Source organism: Gigantopelta aegis, chromosome 9 (assembly GCF_016097555.1).
Source record: "Gigantopelta aegis isolate Gae_Host chromosome 9, Gae_host_genome, whole genome shotgun sequence".
NCBI classification, from domain to species: Eukaryota; Metazoa; Mollusca; class Gastropoda; order Neomphalida; family Peltospiridae; genus Gigantopelta; species Gigantopelta aegis.
Window position 1 is genome coordinate 54,009,278 of NC_054707.1, and position 26,373 is coordinate 54,035,650.

At 35.4% G+C, this 26,373-nt stretch overlaps 1 protein-coding gene across 1 annotated transcript; it reads left to right on the top strand.

Annotated features, from left to right (window-relative positions):
* Window positions 1–237: 237 nt before the first annotated feature.
* Window positions 238–25,487, top strand: LOC121380712 (transmembrane 7 superfamily member 3-like). The gene is made up of 10 exons (XM_041509665.1): window positions 238–335; window positions 6,117–6,431; window positions 10,688–10,959; window positions 11,278–11,449; window positions 12,019–12,105; window positions 13,822–13,902; window positions 14,536–14,688; window positions 16,256–16,353; window positions 19,799–19,961; window positions 20,914–25,487. The coding sequence occupies exons 1-10, from the start codon at window positions 266–268 to the stop codon at window positions 21,192–21,194; spliced, it is 1,692 nt and encodes a 563-aa protein (XP_041365599.1). The 5' UTR covers window positions 238–265; the 3' UTR covers window positions 21,195–25,487.
* The last annotated feature ends 886 nt before the right edge of the window (window positions 25,488–26,373 follow it).

Sequence of the window (26,373 nt, forward strand, 5' to 3'; positions counted from 1 at the left end):
TTTGTTGAACCAGTTATGGATCACTGGTCGGTGCAAGTGGTTTACACCTACCCACTGAGCCTTGCGGAGCACTCACTCAGGGTTTGGAGTCGATATCTGGATTAAAAATCCCATGCCTTGACTGGGATCCGAACCCAGTACCTCCCAGCCTGTAGACCGATGGCCTACCACGACGCCACCGAGGCCGGTAGCGCCCGAAGAAGTCCAGTAATTAATGACATTTGTGGAGTTACCTCCCTTAGGTATGTGATGGTTGACGGCACAGATGGAGACGATCTCGAACACTTCCCTGTTCATAATCACGATTGTTTGCTGTGTCAACTCTTTTTTATTAGGTATTTTATGAGATCTGACTCATCTAGAACTAATTCATATATTTAGATAAATCTGTCATATATATAGTTATTTTTTTGTCATTAATAATTAATTTTGAATATCTTTAATATGTTTCCGAAGACACTATAATTCCGTATCTTGGGTTGTTTCTGCATTGATCACATGACCGCGGGAGGCACAATGATAATTATTTTATGCCTGGTGCGTCTGCTGCATTATTTTCTCGGCATCAGTTCGATCCGTACCTCCCTTTCAATGGTTAGGGTAGTTTTAGGTATATATGGTGAAGGTATATATATATACTAGTTCATCAAGATTAACTTTGGCTACAAGTGCAAGCACTACCAAAGGTTAATCCTGGGGACGAACAACGCCATTAGCGCCCTTCCGAGCAATTTTGCTCGGAACGGAATTCAATCCGAATTGCGGTCAAACTAAAAGAAAAACGACTGTCATCACGTTTTTCCACCCAAATCGTGTACTGTGATCTATTTGGAGCATATGGACACTAAGAAATACTTACTTTGAAACGATCTTCACTTTGAATTAAAGGAAAAACGACCGACTGTATGACTTGTTTTTAAAACGCGCGGTGCATTATGGGAGGAAAATGAAACACGGAACAATCTTGTATGTGGAAAAGGATCGGTGAAGTCATTTCTCGTTTCATAATGAATAAAACAAAAACCATAAAACTAAAAATTAATTAAAGTTAATGAAATAACTTAAAAGTAAAAATAAATTAAAGTTAATAAATTAAAATAAAATAAATGAAATTAAAGTTAATAAAAAAAACCACACATTAATTAATAGAAATTAAATAAAAATTATGTTTTACACACACACGCACACATATAATATATATATATATATATATATATATTTTTTTTTTCTTTTTTTAAAGAAAAAAACAGTTCATTGATGTCTCTAAAAATAACTAAAACATAAGTACTAAGTTTTAAACTTACTTACCTGTCTTTTTTCTGAGTTTTCTTCTAAAATCGTCCGGGTGGTGTGGGGGGTGGGGGGGGGGGGGGGGGCAATGAAACATATTTCTCTCTTGTTTGCCAGTACGTAAAAACGTTACTGTTGCCCCTTGCTCGCCACGAGGAGGCCAGAGAGTTGAACAAGATATACCAAATTTGATGTGTGCCCTGTTCAGGAGTTTACATAAGTTAAACAGAAATGATTCCTCATTAAAAGGAGAGAGAAATATGTTTCATTGGCAACCCCCCCCCCCCACCACACACACACACACAGACACACCCGGATGATTTTCGAAAACTCAGAAAAAAGACAGGTAAGTAAGTTTAAAACTTAGTACTTATGTTTTAGTTATTTTTAGAGACATTAATGAAGTTTTTTTCTTTAAATATATATATATATATATATAATATGTGTGTGTGTGTGTGTGTGTGTGTAAATCATAATTTTTATTTCATTTCTATTAATTAATGGGGTTTTTTTTTTTTTTTTTATTAACTTTAATTTCATTTATTTTATTTTAATTTATTTTTACTTTTAAGTTATTTTATTAACTTTAATTAATTTTTAGTTTTATGGTTTTTGTTTTATTCATTATGAAACGAGAAATGACTTCACCGATCCTTTTCCACATACAAGATTGTTCCGAGTTTCATTTTCCTCCCATAATGTACCGCGCGTTTTAAAAACAAGTCATACAGTCGGTCGTTTTTCCTTTAATTCAAAGTGAAGATCGTTTCAAAGTAAGTATTTCTTAGTGTCCATATGCTCCAAATAGATCACAGTACACGATTTGGGTGGAAAAACGTGATGACAGTCGTTTTTCTTTTAGTTTGACCGCAATTCGGATTGAATTCCGTTCCGAGCAAAATTGCTCGGAAGGGCGCTAATGGCGTTGTTCGTCCCCAGGATTAACCTTTGGTAGTGCTTGCACTTGTAGCCAAAGTTAATCTTGATGAACTAATATATATACGTATACGACAGCTGTGTAAAGTACCCTTCAATTTTATATACATGACCACTGTGTATAGATACTTAAATATAATTTAAAATATATTATTTCTTGACAAAATAATGGTGAATATGTGGAAATAAAATAATAGTTGGAACATAAACTCACAATATTTGGGTGTTGAGCAAGCTGTTAATATATATATATATATATATTATTTTTTTGGTACGGTTATAGAATATGTCCGCCACCTAAATACAACCATTTACTATACACTAAATAACGAATATGTAATTTTCGATAATTTTAACTACTCTGACGATTACTAAAATAAAGCCAATATTAATTTCTATTTTATTTTAGGAACTTTGCGTTATTTTGTGTTTTATTTCAGGAGCGGTTAGGGTTTAGTTTGTTTTAGGAACATAGGGTCGAGTGATTTTCTTTTTTACTTTATTTTAATTTAGGAACTTTGTCGGTCGATTGTTACAGAGAAGTGTTGATAGCCTACACGGCTACAGAGTGATTAGGGTTAGCAAGGGGGGCTGGGGGGGGGCTGTCCCCCCCCCCATAAGTCTTGATGTCCATATTTTTAAAAAAAAAATTTTTTCTAAATAAATAATTTTATTTTCTTTCTTTTTCCCCTGCAAAAACCCATGCCCCACTTTTTTTAAGAATCCCCACCAAAAAATCCCTCTTTTTACAGAAGGATTAGTGGCGGACAGATTCTATAACCGCTCCCAAAATGAGTGATCAAAAGCTATATTTGTACATTTAACTAATAAAGACATGTTGAAAACAATATTTTGCACAACAATTTGAAAACAATAATTGTTAGTATAAAAACACACATTCATGTACAATTATGTCATTAAATGTTAAGCTTAACTTTTGTAAATATATTATGAGATGTATATTGGGAGCAAGTAAAACTGTAAGATTTATAATATACCATTGGAATTCCAGAAAACAAAAAGAAGAAGAGTAGAAAAGACAAAATTATTTTCAACAGAATAAATAAATAAATATAGGTCAAATAAAATAAACAGTATATAAATAGATACTTGCATAAGAATTAGACAAAAGGAGAGAGAGAGAGAGAGAGAGAGAGAGAGAGAGAGAGAGAGAGAGAGAGAGAGAGAGAGAGAGAGAGAGAGATTTGTAAATAATGAAAGCATTTCCTCTGTATTAATGCAAGTTGATTCTTGTTTGATATATTAAAAAATATGAACCCAGTCTCATCTTTTTAACCCAAAGCACGAACTATTTAATGAAGTGTTTGTAGATCGACCACCGTTGATCAAATTTGGTCCAGTCACAATTGTGAAATGCAAAAAACTTTTCAGTATTGTAATTAAAAGTTATTATTTTTTTAAACGATTGTACATTTGGTACTACCCCAATATACTTCATCCTGTATATATACTGCTTTGCAAGTAATATAATTAAATTTAATATATCATCTGCCCTATGATTATCATGTATTTGAAATATCATATCTGTAACAGTAAAATGGAGATGTGTAATATGAGTACATTCTTTTTTTAGCAATCCCTCTGTTAAAAAAAGTCTTAAAACCGCACACCCTAGTTCCATCCAGCGAAAATAAATTATAATTTGGTTAATAGATCACGTTTTTATCAAATGGAGTGAAAAATCAGGTTTTATATCGATAAATACCATGGGAATCCCCATGTCCCAATTGCTTGAAATAATTTTGAAAGTTAGTATTCTGATGTCACCGGTAGATGTCGCTCGAAGCACAACAATGCCTAGGTCACGACAAATTTCACAGACTTGGGGTGCGTTCGTTTGACCTCTCCTGGACATGTTCCAACTGTTCTGTCCTGGTTGTATCCCCTCTCCAGATATCATAAGACTTAGCAAAATTATTGGTTTTAAGGGTTTGTAACATTTTGTATTGAGACACTTACTTGTCTGAACTTTATTGTTACTGAAAATGTTCACGAACTGTGAAGAAAAATCTCACAAATGAACAACAAATCGGATGTTGATTGCGCGAACCGTGCATGAGAAAACAAACCGAACCAAAATGATAACGGTCACGTGATATACCAACGTCTGTGACATTGAAATGGAAATATCCCCTCTAAAAATAGATTGGACCTCGCTTGCTTAACGGTTTTTTCTCGACAGAACGTCTTGTGAAAAAATGCAAAAAATGCATTTCGTGGTTTTACAAACATCAGGATTACCAAAAAGCACTTCAGGTGAATGGAAATATATATTCTAAATAATAAAATGTAAGTAAAGTGCAATTTTATTTGTGAAAAATGGGGTTTAATAGCGAAAAGCAACGCCGTAATGGTTAACAAATAGCCGTAACTAGGGTGTGTCCCTTTAATATAATTTAAAATATATTATTTCTTGACAAATTAATGGTGAATACGTGGAAATAGAATAATAGTTGGAACATAAACTCACAATATTTGGGTGTTGAGCAAGCTGTTAATATATTTGTTATTTATTTACTAGTATTTTTTTTTTTTTGGTGGAGGGAGGATTAGATCATCAGTTGGGTCAGCCATCCATGACCGAGTGCCTTTAAAACTCCATTTTAGTACTGAGGATATGTACTTGTTTTTTGCTGTCCAGATTTCATTTTAAGCAATATAACTAATTTTCTCTTTGTTGTTTTATAGAAAAGATAAAATTTTCTATGGTTAAAAAAATGTATATATTTAGCATGAAGAATTTGACTAGACACAGGAAAAAAAGAAATGTCATAGTGATTCACACACCGATTCACTTTATGACCCATGGATCAAACAAATTTTCAGTGACTTAAGTTACAAGTTTTTTTGAACATTCCTGTAATTTAAGGATATAAGTGATAATTTCAAGAAGGTGTAATGACTTAATTTTGACTGAATAGTAAGATTTCCCTGCAAGTCCACTCTTATTCAATATTCATTTTAAAATGATTGTATAAGGCTTCTGAGAATTGATAATCTATAAATCATATACAGTCAAACTTCAATAACTCCACCTTCGGTCTCTTGAAAATTTTCGATATCTCGACCTGAAGCGACTGTCCTAGTCAAATTGCTATACAAACTAGTAATAACAGCCTTTGAAAACTCAAACTTTAAACACTCGATAAACCTAATTCTTTGGTCCCGCCATAGTATTTTAAGGATGAATGAATTGTCAATCAGGTCAATGAGACGAAGTGCACCTGTCTCGGGTGGTTTGGGCTGTCGAGGATTAAGGTGATAATTACAGAATAATAGATCGCTGACTAACCGGAACGAAATGATCCGATGTTTGGTTGTCAATGTTTGTACATGGCGGAGGACCTCGCTACATAATACACACTTTCAGACACAATCTGGTTAACTTCAAAGAGCACTTGTAATAATGGTTAGCGCTTTTTTTTTTTTTTTTTACATATAAATGTTAGTTCCTGATTTGCATTAGTGCTTTTTAATGATTTTTCTTATTTAAAATAATTAAAATAATTAAAATTAAAAATTGAAATAATTTAAAATAATAAAATTATCCAGCTGAAATGCAGTTTTAAATTTGAACTGATATATTAATTAAAAAAATTCAGACTCCCTGAAACTCTAACTATTTCCACGTCCCCTTTAAGATCGAGTTAGTGAAGTTTGACAGTATATGGGTTTTGTCCATATTCAGGTTACCTATTTCGTTATGTTACCTGTTTTGACCTGTGTAACCCATGTCTTGAATTAATGCTCTAATGAAAAATTGGTTACACAAAAGTAAACTGAATTAGCAATCGTTCGCACAATTTTGAGAGACCTGCAAATGAATAATTTTAACTTTGTTAATTTTTTTTTTGTTTTATCTGTTGTAGATCACAGCATTCACGTGGACCTGATACCTGCAAAGACAACAAGCTATTCATTACCTCCTGGCAACATTACAGAATTTACAGTGAAAAACCTAACCCAGTCTGTAACATATGTGACATTTCAAATTCACACTCAGTACCACAACATCAGTGTGTCCTCAACAGCCAACTTTCTTCAAAATTCAACAGTGTCGGGCAGCCAAGTTGGATTTGTTAGTCGTCTTAAAGTAAATGACATTCAAGCTACATGGTTTGTGAGGTCCAATGCGAACAAGACTATTAATACTGTCATTGTTGCGAGTACTTACACAAAGTATGGTGAGTATCTATGAAAAAGTGCCCACATTTGGTTTATTTGTTGTTGTGTTTTTTTTCTATTTTTGTAATATAAGACCAACACATTAATTATGCTTCTATCTTGTCTGACCAGTAATTTGCAATGTGTGAAGAAACATCTGTCATGTTTTGTTTGCTTTGATTGTGTATAGTGCTGCAACGATAAACTGGTATACCAGTATACTCCGATAATAGACCTCTTTCACATTCCCATTGCGCATGTGCGTGAAGAGTACCGTCCCTTGCTGAATTGAACGGTATCGAGGCTATATACAAATTGGGGGTCATGATCGACAGTTGTCATGAGCGTCGTGAGTAGCTTCGTCAGAGCTGTGAATCTAGCGACTAATGTACATATTTCATATAAGATGTTAAAATGGCTGCGAACAACGGTCTACTAAAGTTTACATCGGAATGGTTTAAGACCAAAAGCAGTGAAACATTAACTTAGACGAAGTCTCTGGAGCCGCCTGTCAAGGGTATTTTAACAACGCAAAATTAAAAGATTCATACAATAAAATTAACTTTGTGGAATGTGTGTTTTTACTTGTAAGTTATGTTAACTACAATAAATATCTGCATACATACATGCGCGCACACATTAATATTATTTCAGCCCATATTCAATATTTAATGCGTATGAATCCGAACCGATGGTTCGTCAGGTGTTAACAATAAAATATTTTTTATTTTGTGATAAGCAATAATTCACAAATGTCTCCAATAAGTCTTGTTGGATGTCGACAGAATTTTCGGGTTCCCTACTGATAAAATAATTAATCATGGAGATATTCACATTCCTATTGCGTGGCCTCCCATTGCAGGCCTTTCCCCAGGATTTTTTTAAGGCATTAGTATAACACAAATCAAGCCAAAATAAGTGGGGTAGTGGGTTGAAAACAGTTAAGTGTTTGCCTTCAATCCAGCTAATCATGCTCTTTTTTTAAAGTAACCCATGAATTCCCCACCCCAACAATTTCATAATTTGTGCAATGTTGTTGCTGTTAATTTCAGCGTCGTGTTAAATGCTTGTGATTTCTGCTTGTAAAATACCTAGGCTAAGAATGCCAACTTCACAGTATATTCCATTTATAAAATTTAAAAAACTACAAAAAAAACAAAAAAACACTGTTAATAAAATTAAAATTTACGGTCTTTTTAAAATTCAGCTAAATCATTAAATGACACCTCACAGTGTTTTCAAATATATATAACATTATCTAACAAATTCAGTGTACATTTAACTGCAATTTGTATAAATACTGCATGTTCATTTCCCGCGATCTCGATCTCTCGACCATAGGTACAAAATTAACAAAGACGAAGGAAATAAATGAAACTGCTGTTAGGTATTCATTGATGCAAACAACTAGTGTTTTTCTACAAATTTACATCAAGATTTACTTCTCTGTAATCGTATTGTTCAATGTCCGCCACGAAGCCTCTTGACACGTGGGTGTCAGCTGACTCAGAAGTGTGACGTAAATTCGTGTCGAGAGCTTTCCTCGGTTCAGCCAACGAACATTCTTCCTAATGTTCGCGAACTATTTGATTGGTGTCTGTCGTGTCCATTTGGCTTAACGTGAAGTGCACAAACCAGTGTAGCGAACGTTTGGTTTTCGCTCGATCTGGCTGAACTCAGCTCTTGGGATAGCCTACATGTCTTTCGGCCCTGAACTGGCATGTGTATTCAAATTGACACGCATTGTCGGTTTGTTTTTCATTACTTTGGTTCAAAGACTTTACAAAGTTAAAATAACAAGTTAAAGATCTTCCAGACATTGAATTACTGTCACATTGCTGTCATAGGCCTACATGTCGAATGCATGCGGTTAAAATTAATAACAGTGATTATTAAAATAAACAAACATAACGCCTACGCTGTATTCTGGATTTTCGCTAATTGAATATTTGGTATTATTATTATGTTTGAGCTGTCGGATAGATTATGTAACCGTTTGTTCACATCAGAAGATAGAAAATGGTTTAGCCAAAATTTTAGCCAATTGTAAATTTTATTAGCCATTTTTTTAAAAATAATTTTTAATTAGTCAGTGGCTAATTTGGCTACCGACAGTGCAAGCCTTGGATGTTTTCAGTATGTGGGAGTTTTGGGAAGGGGGTGTTAGGATAGAAATGATTGATTGCCAACTTAACTGTACTTTTAAAAAGTGCTTCACCTATCGTTTATTCAGTTAAATGGTACAGTTGATTCTGTCAGTGGGCATCTTCTTTGATCGGCCTTGAAGCTTGATTGCTCGGCACGGGAATCCCGTTACGCGTAAGCACCTTCCTGACGGATTAGTGGTCCCAGTAGATGTGGTAAAATTACTAAACACCAGTTGTGAGCAAACGACTGGTCCATTGTTAGGTATTTAGGAAGTGTTTTACCTGTCATAGTAATTAGTAGCCCGAGTACTCTGACTGTAAGAGAGCTAGACGGACATTTGGACATAAATACGCTCTCATTACATTTGGAGACCAAGCTATGTATTTTTTTGGCAATTCCCGACAACCAAAAAGTTGGCAAAGATTTCCGCTCTAATACCACAACAATCCTATGTTTGATGTCAAATACCTTTACATTGATCATTTTCGAGTTAACTGATTAAAAGAAATCCACAAATTAATCACTAATACACATAGTACAGAAAGAAATCCGACAGCACCCACATTCAGCTACGCTTCGTGACTCTCCGTTGCAAGAATTACAAAGCTCGGTGACCTATTTCGTGACGTAGATCACGTGATCGCCCACTTGGCGATTCCGCCTAGTACTAGTAGTGGACGGAATGGCTGAGTGGGCGATCATGTGACGCAACGTCACGATATAGGTTGACGAACTTAGAATTCTGCTGTCCGGAGATATGGCCCCCCAAATGTTTAGATTTTCGGGCAAAATGGGTGTGGCCGCCAACCTTTGAACCCTCATATCTCAGGAACTACTGGGCCAATCTTCATAAAATTGGTATTGTTGGAAAGGTAATTTGACAAGGATTCCAAATCTGCCATTATTGTTCAGATTGGAGAATGTTGGGGTACACTGACCTTTTGACCTTTGTTACGACCTTGAAATTGACCTTGTGGGTCGTGTGACCATGAGATGACCTTTAATGAAATTTAATCTCCCACATGTTAACTAAAACATATAAAAGTTTCAGAGGTGTAATATTCTTTGTTTAGCAGCAATACACATTTAAAAATTGCATGTCCATGAAAATAACACCTTTTTTGCCATTAACGTCTGATTAGCTATACTGAAGTAAACCTGAATGACTAATTCCTGATGCTAGGAATCGCCATCTCTCCTGAACACTGAGTAATACATTGTACGCCTACATGCTATGATCATATGATATCAAACTACTTCCCTCATTGCCTTCTCACCAGTTCAGCAGTCACAGAATCATTTGGTCACCCACTTTTTACTCAGAGAGTACATCCGTCAAAAATTTTATGAAGATTGGCCCAGTAGTTCCTGAGATATGAGGGTTCAAAGGTTGGCGGCCAGGCCCATTTTGGCCGAAAATCTAAAAATTTGGGGGGGGGGGGGGGGGGGGGGGGGCATATCTCCCACACCACTGGTCCGATTGGCCTAAAATTTTGAATTTGGTGCTGTGGGATCCCAATCAACAAGTATACCAAGTTTCATAAAAATCTGAGACGGTCGGGTTTAACCCATTGGGTGATTTGACACAGAATGACCCCCTATAAATATTAAATTTAAATAATATCAACTATATTGTAATGCGGTTTCTTTTATCGCAATATATCACAATATGCTTTTGACCGTATCATTGCACCCCTAATTGTGTATGTGTGTGCATATAATTTTATCTGAGTAACACACACTATTTATATATATACATGTATATATATTGTGCATATAATTTTATCTGAGTAACACTGAGCAGTTCTGTTAAGCTGTTTAATTAGTATTTCTATATATTTCTTGTTATCAACAATTAAGTAACGGCTCTAGCTCTGCCACTCAATTGTGAATTTTAAGATTAATTGGCAAATTTTATTTTAATTTGGGGGTGGGGGTGGGGTGAAGTGTATTAATTGATATTTTGTTGAATAATAGCTACAGGTTTTGCTTTTTTGACATAATTTGGCAAAAAAAAATATCACTCAGAGCTAGCCTTGAGTGGGGATGTTTTAAAAGAAAACAATGCATGTTGTCTCCAGCAACTGTTTACATTACTGAGTAATTGTTGAGTTATTGCCTTCTGTAGATCCAGTTCCTGGAGGGTGTAATCAGGTGTATACATTGGCTGAGAACCCAAACCTTCATTTGAGCTACTCCAAGTATTGGACAGATGTGACATTTCCGCTAGCTAGTGATGGAGCAGCACGGGGTTTTGAACCCAAAGACTGTGACATGACGCACCTGGATTATGACCTGTATGTAGCATATGTGAAAGAATATGACTTGAGTGAAGAGTTATTTATGTCCACGATGAAAACCATGCTGACTGTTAGTGACATTATGGAAAATGGGAGAAAAGTAAGTACTAAAAACAATTTTTTAAATCTTTTTTTTTTTTTTTTTTTTTTTTTTTAAGTTTACCCTTTTATAAGACATCCTTTTTTTATGCAGTTATATATTTAAGCTATGAAAATAACTGAATAACAGTTGAAATAACAATGTAGTGCTTTTACTTCCAACAACATTTTTTGTTGGTCACCTCTGTCCCTTCCAAAAAGCTCTCCACATTTCATGGTGCGTTTCTTTCATAAATGCATACTTTGAAACTTGAACCACACTGTTACTAACATGGTGATAATAATAAATCTTAGCTCTATAATTTGTTTGGCTTTTCAGGTTTCTTCTTTTAACAGTAAAAATCACCAGAAACCTTATTTTACTATACGTTCTGTAGCGGGCCAGGGGGCCGTGTATGCTGTTTTGGTTGGACAGGTTAATGTGTCATCATACGTTTCCACTGCAACCTATTCCTGTGATATCCAAAAACGTGACGAATGCCAGGCAAAAGGTAAATATGACTTCTTTTGTCAACAGGGTTCATATGTGTTTATGGAAATGCTTTAAAGCCATAAAATTTTAAAATATAATTTCCATGCCTGGAAAGTGTTGGAATTATGATTTAGGTGATGAAAAGTTACGTAACATAAAAATGAGTTAATAATTAATTTTTCCACATTTAGAAAAAGCACAAGAAGAGAGAGACAACACACATTATATATATTATTCCATGTGAAAAAACCCAATGGTAATAGTCATTCCATGTCATTTCAACCCAGTTTTTTTAGTTTGTCACCATTTCCTTGAAATTTTGGACAGTGATTCATCATTGGTGTGTAAAATACTCACAGAACCCAAAATATACCTCTTTTTTTTTGTAATTACTTTTAGAGAGTTGGGTTAACAAACTTTTTATTATCACTAATTTGTGCCATACAATTTGAGTGGGGTTTCTTTTAGCAAAACTACAAACATTGTAGCCTACGAAAATAAAGACTATCAGTGTACTAAATGATTACATAATAGAATGTACTCACTATGACCTTTAATTAAAATAAATTGTGTGTAATATTTTTTCAGATTCAGTATTTGACATTATCATTGTGCTTTTCTGTGGAGCTGCTGGCCTTTTTCTGTGTTTTGTGGGGCATCGATTTTTCAAAACTGGTAAGTTGAGATTATATATATAGGAAAACAATTTTTACTTGTCATGAGCTTTAGCCAGTGACATATAAAAATTAATTCATGAGGGACATAAATGTGATAATAACTGGTACCGAGTTTGTTATTCTATATATTACCTCAGCTTTTACCTCAGTCACATTTGAGACTAAATAGTTGTTAATTCAAGCCATGTTTAAGAGCCTTTTATTTTCGATATCAATCCATTGTAAATGTATATAGAAACTAGGTAAACCACTTTACACACCATTCTAACTTTTCTTTTCGATATCCATACATTGTAAATGTATATAGAAACTAGGTAAACCACTTTACACACCATTCTAACTTTTCTTTTCGATATCCATACATTGTAAATGTATATAGAAACTAGGTAAACCACTTTACACACCATTCTAACTTTTCTTTTCGATATCCATACATTGTAAATGTATATAGAAACTAGGTAAACCACTTTACACACCATTCTAACTTTTCTTTTCGATATCCATACATTGTAAATGTATATAGAAACTAGGTAAACCACTTTACACACCATTCTAACTTTTCTTTTCGATATCCATACATTGTAAATGTATATAGAAACTAGGTAAACCATTTTACACACCATTCTAACTTTTCTTTTCGATATCCATACATTGTAAATGTATATAGAAACTAGGTAAACCACTTTACACACCATTCTAACTTTTCTTTTCGATATCCATACATTGTAAATGTATATAGAAACTAGGTAAACCATTTTACACACCATTCTAACTTTTCTTTTCGATATCCATACATTGTAAATGTATATAGAAACTAGGTAAACCACTTTACACACTATTCTAACTTGCTATCACTATAACAAAGTTCTATGTATTTTTTAAACAAATATATAATGAATTGTATTCAAATAACACTTTATTACAAATTTGACAACAAAAACTGAGATGCTTAAATGAAAACTCTTGAATCTATGTGACGTCATTGTGTATATTTGCCAAATGGTGATGATATCATTGGTTTGTAAGCACCAACTCTTCCAATCATAATGTACATTACACCAATGGAAGATAATCTGTCAGTGAGAAATTATGATTTTTATTTCCCCAGTTATGAGTGCTCTCTATAGAGTAATAATGTTATTTAAGTGTGCTTTCATACACACCTATAGCAAAGAACAGTGCTGTGTAGTCTGTGGTATAGCTCACTGATATCCTAACTATGTTGGAGATCAACTGGCTACTTCATGATCATGAGCTACATGTCGAAGCCAAACCGTCCACTGAAATCAACACTCCTGAAACCAGTTTTTTTTTTTACCTGTGATGTATAACTTGACTGTGCATGAATAAGTGCTGTAAATACATTTCCGCTGGAAAAGAAGCTTAAATATCATTTAAATGCACTTTTTTGAGGATCCTATTTTTCCTTGTTTCTTCAACCATGACTATGGTTTGTGTTTTGTAACTATTTAGTAACACTGTGTCACACACATACTATGTTTACTTATATTAATTTATTGTCACCTATCTTATATTGCTGTTTTTCTTGGGATCCTTAACTTGACCTCAAATGGTAATTTAAAATCATGACGATTTCTGATTGGCTGTTGCAAATATCAGTGAAATGATTATCTAAACAAACTAAACTATATTTTGAGATGAGGATAAGTACTATTTTAAAGTATTTAAAAAAATATTGTTATTTATTTTTCAGAACTCTTTATTTTGGGCTTTGTAGCATTCTTCCTAATATTTTACATCATCATGGTCACATATTCAGATATGATGGATGCAGGTATGATCATTTTACTATTATATGTATGTATTTTACACAAACAGTATGGATGGATGGAGAGATGGGTGGATGGATGGCACCCCTGCTTGGACAGTATGGTTTATAACGCAACACAATGGATTTGGAGAACTTTTTTGACAAAAAACAACAAAACAATTATTAAATAATAAAAGATTTAAATTTCACTATTTTAGCTGTTACTAAATAAATATAAAGTTTATACATTTCATACAGTGAGTGTTTATAATTCTTTAAAACAAAATTTTGATGTAAATACTAATTAAATTACATCTATTATTTGTATATGAACTAAAAATATGTTGCTCCTTCTCCCCACCCTTTGAATGCATAATAAAAATATAAACTGAATGTTCATTTGACATGTTCATGGAACTGTAAGGGACTTGGTTTAACTAGAACATGAATCATTGATTGGCAGAATGTGTTCCCTGCATACCCTAGATTTTCAGACATTTTTCGTCTTGTACTCACAATTGTTTAGTCTCAAACCTGAATAGTAAATACTCAAATTATATAATGCTCTATGCACATTTTTGTTTTGCATTGTACATTATTTGTATGGTCTTCTTAAATGTATGTATATTGGATTTATATTGTACATTTTGACCCTAGTGATGCTTGGCATCAGTGTAGTGCTGGGAATTGTGGGTGGACTGCTGTACTTCCTGCTGTGGTTTTTCGTCGGTTTCCCCGTGATTTCCGTGCTGTTCGGCAGTCTCGTCGCAGGATACGTCTTCTCAAGTGTACTCTTCTTCACACCATTTGGTAAAGTATAATAAAACACCACCAGTGCCATGTAATAGGCAGGTTGGGATTCTTGTGTTCAATGTTTACTGGTATCATATGTATAGCAACACATATACATCCCTTGATATTTGCGATGGTAATCTGCAATGCTATCTCAAAATCTGTTGCAAAATTGATCTGCAATGGCATTTTTATCATTATAAGGTACTTACTTTGCTATTGTTTGTTTTAAATTGCCTTCACAAAATGATCTGCATAATATACATATTGTATCTGGTTGTAATTGTTGTTTTTCCTATATTACATGTCTTTGAAATTTAATTTATAAAAATAAGTAGATTTTTTGCTCAGTTCACATTCATGAGATTCCTGAAATATTCTAAAACTGACACATAACACAACAATACAAATTTGTTATTTAGGTTGCAACTAAAGTACATGTGTGTATGCAACCTGTAAATGAGATTTAACAAGTTTGGGGCAATATATCTCAACAAAGTCGATCCTTGTGCAAACAGGCAAACAGGCTTATATTTATAAACACATTGATGCAACTGTTTTGGCTGTGCCTAGCTAGATTTCCAAATTCTCAAAAATTGTATTTATAAAATATGGTTTGCATGGTAGACAACTTAACATACAAAAAAGTATTTATTAAGAGTGCTTCTCTTTGATGCACAATTCCCAGATTGTCAAGTCAGCCATTTTTCCTTAACACTAGAACATTGACCTCTGCCTAAGTAGAAGAATCATGTTTTTGTCCAGTCCAGCCCAGTTTGCTTCAATTAACATCTTTACCTTGACCATGACTATATGATAGAAAACTTGTTAAAACTTTGTTAAATTATTTATCAAGAGGCATGACCAAGATATAGGTTGAGGCTTACAATTATAAAAACCTGAAGATATAACTTTTGTCAACATTGCACAAGACTGACAAAGGCTATTAGGGTATATCACAGGGTCCTTTATTAGAGCCCTACCATCGAACCGAAGGTTTCGCCTCCATCCTTCTGTCTGTCTGTCTGTCTGTCCCACATATAGTTTTTCAGATATTTGTTTTTCACAATACCTCAAGATCAAGTGTGACTTTCATGGTGATTTACCCATTTTTGACAGAGTTGTGGCCCTTGAACATAGGCGATATGGAAATTAGTTTTTCTGACTTTTTTTTTCGCAATGCTTCAAGATATTGAGCTCAAGTTGTGTATATAGATTTATTATGTACTGTTACAGATCAAGTTTGACTTTCATGGTGATTTACTTATTTTGTTTACTTATTTTGTTTATAGACTTATCATAAGTCTGTAAACAAAATAAGTAAATCACCACGAAAGTCAAACTTGATCTGTAACAGTCTTATGGCCCTTGAACTTAGGAGCTACGAAAATCTGTTGGGCCCGGTAGGTGACATTTATTGCTTTAGCAGTACTCTCAGGATGCTTGTTCTGGTTATAGTGAAATCATCAAGTTAAAGCTTATAAGAAAATAACATTACAACCTATTGCCTTCATTGGTCTTATCTGGTGTAGACAAAAGTTACATGTAGACATTCAACAAATTTTGTTTTCCATTTTATTTTCAGGTAACTTATCATACTGGCAGACAAACTTTAACTATGGAATGACATTTACCTGTGGGGTTCTTATCGTTCCTGGAATATTAATTTGCTTCACTAAAACCGTGTGTATAGCTTATATTTTTAAATTATACCATAATAATTATGCTATCACAACAATGTTTTTCTTTTGAAAGTTATTTCCAATAATAAATATTTATAGTTGGTTATTTTAGCTGCTGATTAAATAATGTGCTGGGGTAATATGTTGATTAATGTGTTTGGGTGTTATGCTGATTAAACAGTGTGCTGGGGTGTTACACAGATTAACCTGTGCTGGGATGTTATGTTGATTAAACAATGTGCTGGGGTGTTATACTGATTAAATAGTGTGCTGGGGTGTTATGCCGATTAAACGGTGTTGGTGTTTTATACTGATTAAACAACGTACAGGGGTGTTACACTGATTAGACAGTGTGCTGGGGTGTTACACTGATTAGACAGTGTGCTGGGGTGTTAACACTGATTAGACAGTGTGCTGGGGTGTTAACACTGATTAGACAGTGTGCTGGGGTGTTAACACTGATTAGACAGTGTGCTGGGGTGTTACACTGATTAGACAGTGTGCTGGGGTGTTAACACTGATTAGACAGTGTGCTGGGGTGTTAACACTGATTAGACAGTGTGCTGGGGTGTTAACACTGATGATTAGACAGTGTGCTGGGGTGTTAACACTGATTAGACAGTGTGCTGGGGTGTTACACTGATTAGACAGTGTGCTGGGGTGTTACACTGATTAGACAGTGTGCTGGGGTGTTTACACTGATTAGACAGTGTGCTGGGGTGTTAACACTGATTAGACAGTGTGCTGGGGTGTTACACTGATTAGACAGTGTGCTGGGGTGTTAACACTGATTAGACAGTGTGCTGGGTGTTAACACTGATTAGACAGTGTGCTGGGGTGTTACACTGATTAGACAGTGTGCTGGGGTGTTACACTGATTAGACAGTGTGCTGGGGTGTTACACTGATTAGACAGTGTGCTGGGGTGTTAACACTGATTAGACAGTGTGCTGGGGTGTTACACTGATTAGACAGTGTGCTGGGGTGTTACACTGATTAGACAGTGTGCTGGGGTGTTAACACTGATTAGACAGTGTGCTGGGGTGTTAACACTGATTAGACAGTGTGCTGGGGTGTTAACACTGATTAGACAGTGTGCTGGGGTGTTAACACTGATTAGACAGTGTGCTGGGTGTTACACTGATTAGACAGTGTGCTGGGGTGTTACACTGATTAGACAGTGTGCTGGGGTGTTAACACTGATTAGACAGTGTGCTGGGGTGTTAACACTGATTAGACAGTGTGCTGGGGTGTTACACTGATTAGACAGTGTGCTGGGGTGTTACACTGATTAGACAGTGTGCTGGGGTGTTACACTGATTAGACAGTGTGCTGGGGTGTTACACTGATTAGACAGTGTGCTGGGGTGTTACACTGATTAGACAGTGTGCTGGGGTGTTAACACTGATTAGACAGTGTGCTGGGGTGTTAACACTGATTAGACAGTGTGCTGGGGTGTTAACACTGATTAGACAGTGTGCTGGGGTGTTAACACTGATTAGACAGTGTGCTGGGGTGTTACACTGATTAGACAGTGTTTTGGGGTGTTACACTGATTAGACAGTGTGCTGGGGTGTTAACACTGATTAGACAGTGTGCTGGGGTGTTAACACTGATTAGACAGTGTGCTGGGGTGTTACACTGATTAGACAGTGTGCTGGGGTGTTACACTGATTAGACAGTGTGCTGGGGTGTTACACTGATTAGACAGTGTGCTGGGGTGTTACACTGATTAGACAGTGTGCTGGGGTGTTACACTGATTAGACAGTGTGCTGGGGTGTTACACTGATTAGACAGTGTGCTGGGGTGTTACACTGATTAGACAGTGTGCTGGGGTGTTACACTGATTAGACGGTGTGCTGAGGTGTTAACACTGATTAGACGGTGTGCTGGGGTGTTAACACTGATTAGACAGTGTGCTGGGGTGTTAACACTGATTAGACAGTGTGCTGGGGTGTTAACACTGATTAGACAGTGTGCTGAGGTGTTAACACTGATTAGACAGTGTGCTGGGGTGTTACACTGATTAGACAGTGTGCTGGGGTGTTACACTGATTAGACAGTGTGCTGGGGTGTTACACTGATTAGACAGTGTGCTGGGGTGTTAACACTGATTAGACAGTGTGCTGGGGTGTTAACACTGATTAGACAGGGTGCTGGGGTGTTACACTGATTAGACAGTGTGCTGGGGTGTTAACACTGATTAGACAGTGTGCTGGGGTGTTAACACTGATTAGACAGTGTGCTGGGGTGTTAACACTGATTAGACAGTGTGCTGGGGTGTTAACACTGATTAGACAGTGTGCTGGGGTGTTAACACTGATTAGACAGTGTGCTGGGGTGTTACACTGATTAGACAGTGTGCTGGGGTGTTACACTGATTAGACAGTGTGCTGGGGTGTTACACTGATTAGACAGTGTGCTGGGGTGTTACACTGATTAGACAGTGTGCTGGGGTGTTACACTGATTAGACGGTGTGCTGGGGTGTTACACTGATTAGACAGTGTGCTGGGGTGTTACACTGATTAGACGGTGTGCTGAGGTGTTAACACTGATTAGACAGTGTGCTGGGGTGTTAACACTGATTAGACAGTGTGCTGGGGTGTTAACACTGATTAGACAGTGTGCTGGGGTGTTAACACTGATTAGACAGTGTGCTGAGGTGTTAACACTGATTAGACAGTGTGCTGGGGTGTTACACTGATTAGACAGTGTGCTGGGGTGTTACACTGATTAGACAGTGTGCTGGGGTGTTACACTGATTAGACAGTGTGCTGGGGTGTTAACACTGATTAGACAGTGTGCTGGGGTGTTAACACTGATTAGACAGTGTGCTGGGGTGTTAACACTGATTAGACAGTGTGCTGGGGTGTTAACACTGATTAGACAGTGTGCTGGGGTGTTACACTGATTAGACAGTGTGCTGGGGTGTTAACACTGATTAGACAGTGTGCTGGGGTGTTAACACTGATTAGACAGTGTGCTGGGGTGTTAACACTGATTAGACAGTGTGCTGGGGTGTTAACACTGATTAGACAGTGTGCTGGGGTGTTAACACTGATTAGACAGTGTGCTGGGGTGTTAACACTGATTAGACAGTGTGCTGGGGTGTTAACACTGATTAGACAGTGTGCTGGGGTGTTAACACTGATTAGACAGTGTGCTGGGGTGTTAACACTGATTAGACAGTGTGCTGGGGTGTTAACACTGATTAGACAGTGTGCTGGGGTGTTAACACTGATTAGACAGTGTGCTGGGGTGTTACACTGATTAGACAGTGTGCTGGGGTGTTACACTGATTAGACAGTGTGCTGGGGTGTTACACTGATTAGACAGTGTGCTGGGGTGTTACACTGATTAGACAGTGTGCTGGGGTGTTACACTGATTAGACAGTGTGCTGGGGTGTTACACTGATTAGACAGTGTACTATTTGTTTTATTTCAGCTGAACATTCTGACTTGCACTTTTGTTGGCTCCTATGGTGTTGTGGTCTGTATAGACTATTTCTTGCACAGCAGTTTAAAGTACATCATACTCAACTCCATCCGACATAGCACAGTTCCAGGATACCTCTCGGTTTTAGTAGTGACTCCGTTTGAAGTGAATGGTAAGATATTGTTGCTTTTGTTATAACTGAGTAGCAGGAATGTTAGTAGTACAGAGTCTGTACTGTGGAGAGCAAAGTTAATAGGGGGGTCTCGACCCCCGAAACCCTTCACCTGCACATGCACTGCAGGCTAAAATTTGACATTCAGTGCTCCACCAGGGTGTTCGGTGCTTGCTTGCTTGAGGTGCCAGTGTTGAGTTATGGGATCAAGTCAGCTCAGTTGACCCATTCTCTGATGGGTATTTTCCTGCCAAATGATTGGTATACCAAAAACTGTATTATGTACTGTCCTGTTTGTGGAAAAGTGCATATAAAAGATCTCTTGCTGCTAATGTAAAATGTAAAGAGTTTCCCATATGACTATAATATGTGAGAATTATGAAAGGTTTGATATCCAACATCCAGTAAATTTATGAATCAATATGCACTAGCGGTGTTAAACAAAATAAACTTGTTTAGAGTAGCAATGCATTTTTATAAAATTGCATCAGTTGATTTTGTTGTTGACCATGTACATTAGTAATAAATGTTATTAGAGCTGTATTCTTGAGAATATTTGTATTTACTAATCATTTACAAATAGATCATTAATATTAGGGTTTTTTGCCCATTTTGTGGCATTCTTTACTCACTAATGTACAGTAGATAACATAAAAATGTGTGTAGATTTATTCCAGTGTTTTGTCAACATAATGGCAGATTTGTGGTTTCGCCATTACAAAGTAAAAAGGCAAGATATAGGTATTACTTTGCCAATGGTGGCAGCGATGTCATGAACTTTTGATGTTAAAGTTTCTTATATCATTTCTCATAATACTTGTTTATTGTATGAAGGCAGTTGGCAAAAAGCATTGATATTGATAACACATAAGTTTATTGAAACTGTGGTTGTATTTGTGTTTTGCATTGGTAAATGATGTTTTTTAAAGGCAATGATTGCTGTATTTTTCAGATATCATTCTAAGCTGTGTTTGGGTGATTCTCTTTGTTGTCGGATCAGTTTTCCAGTTCTCACAACACAAAGGCAGAGCGCCGTTCCCACCGTGTCCCTACAAGAAAATGTTTAAACGACCGAGGCAAGAGCTCAGTTCACCGCAGTTGATATCACACTCGGCACTTCGTCCTGAAGATCAAAGAAGCGAAGAGAGACAAACTCTGTTGTCAAATGAACCAGATATTCACTCCACCGATTATCAGTCTATTTCACCCAGTGGAATAAACAGACCAGCCTAAAATTGTGTTAAGAAAAATATTGGTATTTTTATATTTTAAAAGAAAATTGATTATTGGAAACAAATCAAATGCTTTATTGCTTGATAGATAATCTTCGATGCACAGCCTAACTATCTGGGCTGTTTGTACAAAAGAAAGGAGTGTTAAAGCAAGAAGACTTGCACCATCACTTGGTGGCCATACATCATGTGATGAAATTCTGGAGTCTGACGTTTTGAAATCATAGCATGTTATAAGGGCTTTGCAATGGCCTAAAATATTCTATGTCCTTCCAAGTTATGCTATCGCACATTGCATAGTCGCTTCATTTTGAAGTGATGCTTGTTAAGTTTGTAAAAATATATTTTCCTATTGGCATTGAATCATTGTAAAATTGTGGGGGTGAAATCCGTAAAATCCTTATAAATTAAAAAAAAGAGTAAAGTAATGAAAAGTCATGAATTTCTTTTCATATGAGTTTGTATGTAAACAAAACCTCAGCAGTTACCAAATTGCTGTAAACTTAAAATTCTATGACTTTCCAGGCTTGAATAAAATAGTAAATCTGTTACTATACTCTTAACCAGAAAAGGAACATGATTATTTTAACATATTTTTGTTCAGTATACATTTATTTAGTTTTATTAATGCAAATTGTTGACTAATTTTCCAAATTGTCACCCGATCCAAACTATACTCCTGTAAATTAATTGAGCACCACCTGAGCTGCATTGTGGCCCCCAAAAAGCACCTACAAGTAGTTGTCTGTGCCAGTGAGGTTTAAAATAAGAGATGTTATATATTCTCTATCTACTGGGTATTTAACAAGATCACGCGAATAAACTACTTATGAAAAGCATACCCATGTTATTCCATGGTGAATTATTATACAGTTTTATGCATATTTACGGTTTCTAGCTTTTCCCCTAGAACCCATTAAATATTGGTCTAACGTTAATGTCACTTGCTGTCAATTGTTTTCAATGTTCTCTGTATACACTGCACATTAATTTCAGTGGTTAGTTATCTGAAATGTTCACAATTACTTGCGAAGTTTAGGTTACACAGTCAAAAGTAGGTGATGCATAATTAATTTTCAGGTGTATATAATATATGCTGTATGGGTATGTCTGTTTTAACTTTATTTTTGTGCAGCTTTGAATTAAGATTCATGCAGGCTGTCCTGAGAACACGTCTCAGGATTCGAACCCAGTACCTACCAGCCGTAAAGAGACTACCCTAAGTTTGCTGCCATTATAACATTACATATTAAATACAAATTCTTGTCAACAGTGTTAGTGTTTATATATGCAATATATCTCTTGTTAACCTAATGTTTGTAGTGGCACAAACTGTATTTTATCTCCAAATAATTTTTTTACTTATGAACAAAATTATATTAAGAAGTAAAAATTTTAAATTCAAAGCTGCTACAAACGTTTTAATGACCAGAAACACATTCGATAGACAACAACTGATATTCTTAAAAACAGTAAACTGAATTCAATATGTAACTTTATCTGTTAAAAAGGATTTATTACCTGTATGTGGAAATACGTCACAAAGGTCAGATATGCCAGGTGGTGTCGTGGTTAAGCCATCGGACATAATGCTGGTAGTTACAGGGTTTGCAGCCCAGTACCGGCTCCCACCCAGAGCGAGTTGTAACGAGTCAGTGGATAGGTAGGTGTAAGACCACTACATCCTCTTCTCTCTCACTAACCACTAATATCGCAGATAGCTGAGGTGTGTGCCCAGGATATTAGCATGAAAATCAGTTATAATAAAATGTGATGAAGATGGAACATACAGTTTTCTTTCTCCTTGGAATTACAAGAACATGGGTAAAAACACAACTTGGATACTTTTTATGAACCCCTTAATACTACATTGTACTGATAATATTGGAGTGTTGAAAGCTTATTGTTGATTTTTACTATGTTGAATTTATTTATTATTTAAGTGCTCAACTTGTTATACATATACTTTGCTTTTATAAACCACATTTTTCCAAATATAACCTCAGAATTATCTGCTTAATACGTATGAATATAATATTAATAATTTAATTAAGTATGATGCACCAATATCTTTAACAAGCTAAATGTCAGGTTTTAAGTTGGTGTTTGCCAAATGTGAATTGAAAATGAATTTGGTAAATATGTCAACAAATCTAGTTTAAAAATGAAGTAAACTCAATCCTTTAAATACAGATATCTGTTTTGTGTTTTGTTTGACAGTACGGATATTTGAGTTTGGTTAATGATTGTTTGACAAAATTCATCAAATTGTTACTAATAATTTAGGTCCAGCTTAAATCCTGAATTGTACATGAACTTGTTTATTTTATTTTCCTTATTGAACTGCACTATTCATTTATGTTGAAATTTTGAAACTGCTATATTCATTCTGTTTAAAACTCATCATGTGCCATATTATTATGGTTTCTTTATCCATAACAAAATAAAAGAAAATTTATTTGTAATTTGTATAACAGTTTGGCTACTGAATTTGACTAAACTTGGAGGGGTGGGTGGGAAAAAGTCTGTTATCAAATAGAATGGATGAGAATATCTGTAATGGAGAAGGCAAGACGTAATGTGATAAAAAAGACAGAAGTACATTTTTTGACTACCATTCTTCATCAATAATACACAGTGAGGGAGAAAAACATTTTTCTCAATATTTAATGAAGATATTAGTGCCTAGCAAAAACTGATTTGTTATAAAAGAAAATCAAATGAAAACAAACTTAATTTGTGATGTTAGATTTATGATTAATTCAATTTTATTTTTTTAATTAATAAATTTCAAAAATATTTGTTAAAATACACAGATGTGACTATAACCAAAGTTTCTTTGATGGACTTCAGTTTGCGACAAAGCAAAATTATCAAAAACTTCACTTAGACAGACTAAAACTAATGACAGAAAATCACATAACCTTTCGTCTTTAGTTCACCAACTGAACTATTTATCCAGTCTATGAAGTTGTCACTCGTATAACAGTGGGGAGCATGAATTGTTCTCTGCTTATTAAAGGTTAACTCTGGCACTCGCTAAATTCGACAACTGCAAATTTTAAAAACAATTTGAAAATTTTACTTTAATTTGGCTAAATAATTTCATGTAATTATTACTATTTTGTTAGATAATAACGGAGTTTTTATCATTTCTAAAGTTTAATAGATAATTTGGCTCTGATTATTTAACAATCGTTGTATTATTCTGATGAGGTTTCTAGAGCATAAAATGTACTTTGAGTCAGTTGTGTAAAGAATAAAAGTAGATGTTGAAGGCAACACAACTTTACAGAAGTGGTCTTTGTCCAGGTAAAGCCGAACCTCTGTTAAGCAGCCACCAAAGGGAGTATCAGAATTTGGCCTTTTAAGACAGATGACTGGGTAATACATCAATAATACTAAATGAGTGGCCATTTGACACCATTTATCTTACGAGTTGTTTTAAAACGTATCCAACAAGCGAGAGTTGGATGTTTGTGAATGAATTGTAAGATGAATGTTTGTGAATGAATTGTAAGATAAATGTTATTTAATGGACACAAATGTGGTATTCTATTGCTTACATGTCCTAAATTTAAACAAGTTTTCCAACTAAAACTTGTTTTACGGCCCTAGCGGTTTGTAGTTAACTTATGCATCAGACAAGTAAATTTCAGGTTAACTTGTTGGTCAATTTCGATCATGCTTTTTTTTCATTGGATGGTATGGCATTGGCAGCCTGTTCATCACCTAAGAGCAGCCAATCGAATGTCTTTAAATTGTTATCACATGTATGTGTGTTAACAGTACGTGTTATCCAAATAACAAATTTTGTTCTCACCAATGGGTGTGTAAGAAACATCAATCTATACTAGTGTGGGTGGGACCACTGGGGCGGTTGCCCCGGCACAAAATTCTGAACTGGTGGAAGGGACTCTGGGAGTGCTAACGGTCCACTGGTTAGGGGGCGCAATACTTGCCTTGCCCCGGGCGCTGGCAACCCACGCTACACCACTGATCTGTACTATATTGGTCTAAGATTATTTCGGAGAATATAAATGTGTCCTCTAAGCACAGGTGACTGCTTATTACAGGGAGATTGCTAGAGCAGGTTTGACTATTGGTATGCAATCTTTTAAATATTGGTGCCATTTATATGCAGTATTCTGGTGACCATTTATTAAATTTAGTACCAAATGGTTAGAATTTATTTTGTTAAATGGCATTGTGTAATGGTGCATGTAGTTTACAACAAATAAAATATTTTTCTTAACCCATTTATTTTTATAATAATAAATTGCTATTTTTCAAATATTTCTTTGTTATCTCTACAGAGTTCTCTTCTGGAGAGACTATCCTGAATTTGCAACCCTAACAAGACTTCTGTTTGTTCCCCTCCCCTTCCCCAACACAATAAAATATAGATCCTGCTTTTTACTGTTTTTCCAAAACACTATCTTACCCAAACATGTTTTAAATATAAATCATATGGATAAATATTTGGAACAAACTTTGGCTGAATGTTTAAATTATTTTAGACACAAACTGACATTGTGATACTTAAAAACATCACTGTCCAGAAATACATTAATTATGTACTAAAAGATATTGATCTTCCAAGCAAAATAATGTAAGTAAATTGTAATTTTATACAGGAACTGTAAAAATATTTACTTGCTGAAACCTTTTTAAAATGGCTACAAACTCAGGGTAGTCCCTTTAATGTTCATTATCAGTATTGGTTATTGATTTCACTTGGTTGAAACACTATTAATATGTATAGAAAGGACTTTATACAAACAATATGGCTATATTGCTCAAAATAGGAAGTAAAAATGCTCTGTTATTTTTTTTAAATCGCAGGCCAAAAGAAATATGGCCTGAGTGTTTGGTATAGTGTGTGAAAAATAAGTCTTTTAAAGTATATTTTAGAGCATTATGAATTTAAAATATAATGGATTCACAAGCTAAATAACATGACGTAATCGTACATACTCTTGAAAAATGGCCTGTGATACTGCAGTAGTTTTAGCTAGGGCAAGAAAATGGACTGCTTTCAGGGTTTTTCAGGCCTCTAATTTTGAGCACTGCATTACAGGCCTGTAGCCATTGGGGGGTCAACCCCCACTCCTACCAGTGACCTTTCTCTCCCCCCCACCCCCCCCAATATTCATCAATGCAAAATTGCAACTCGGACA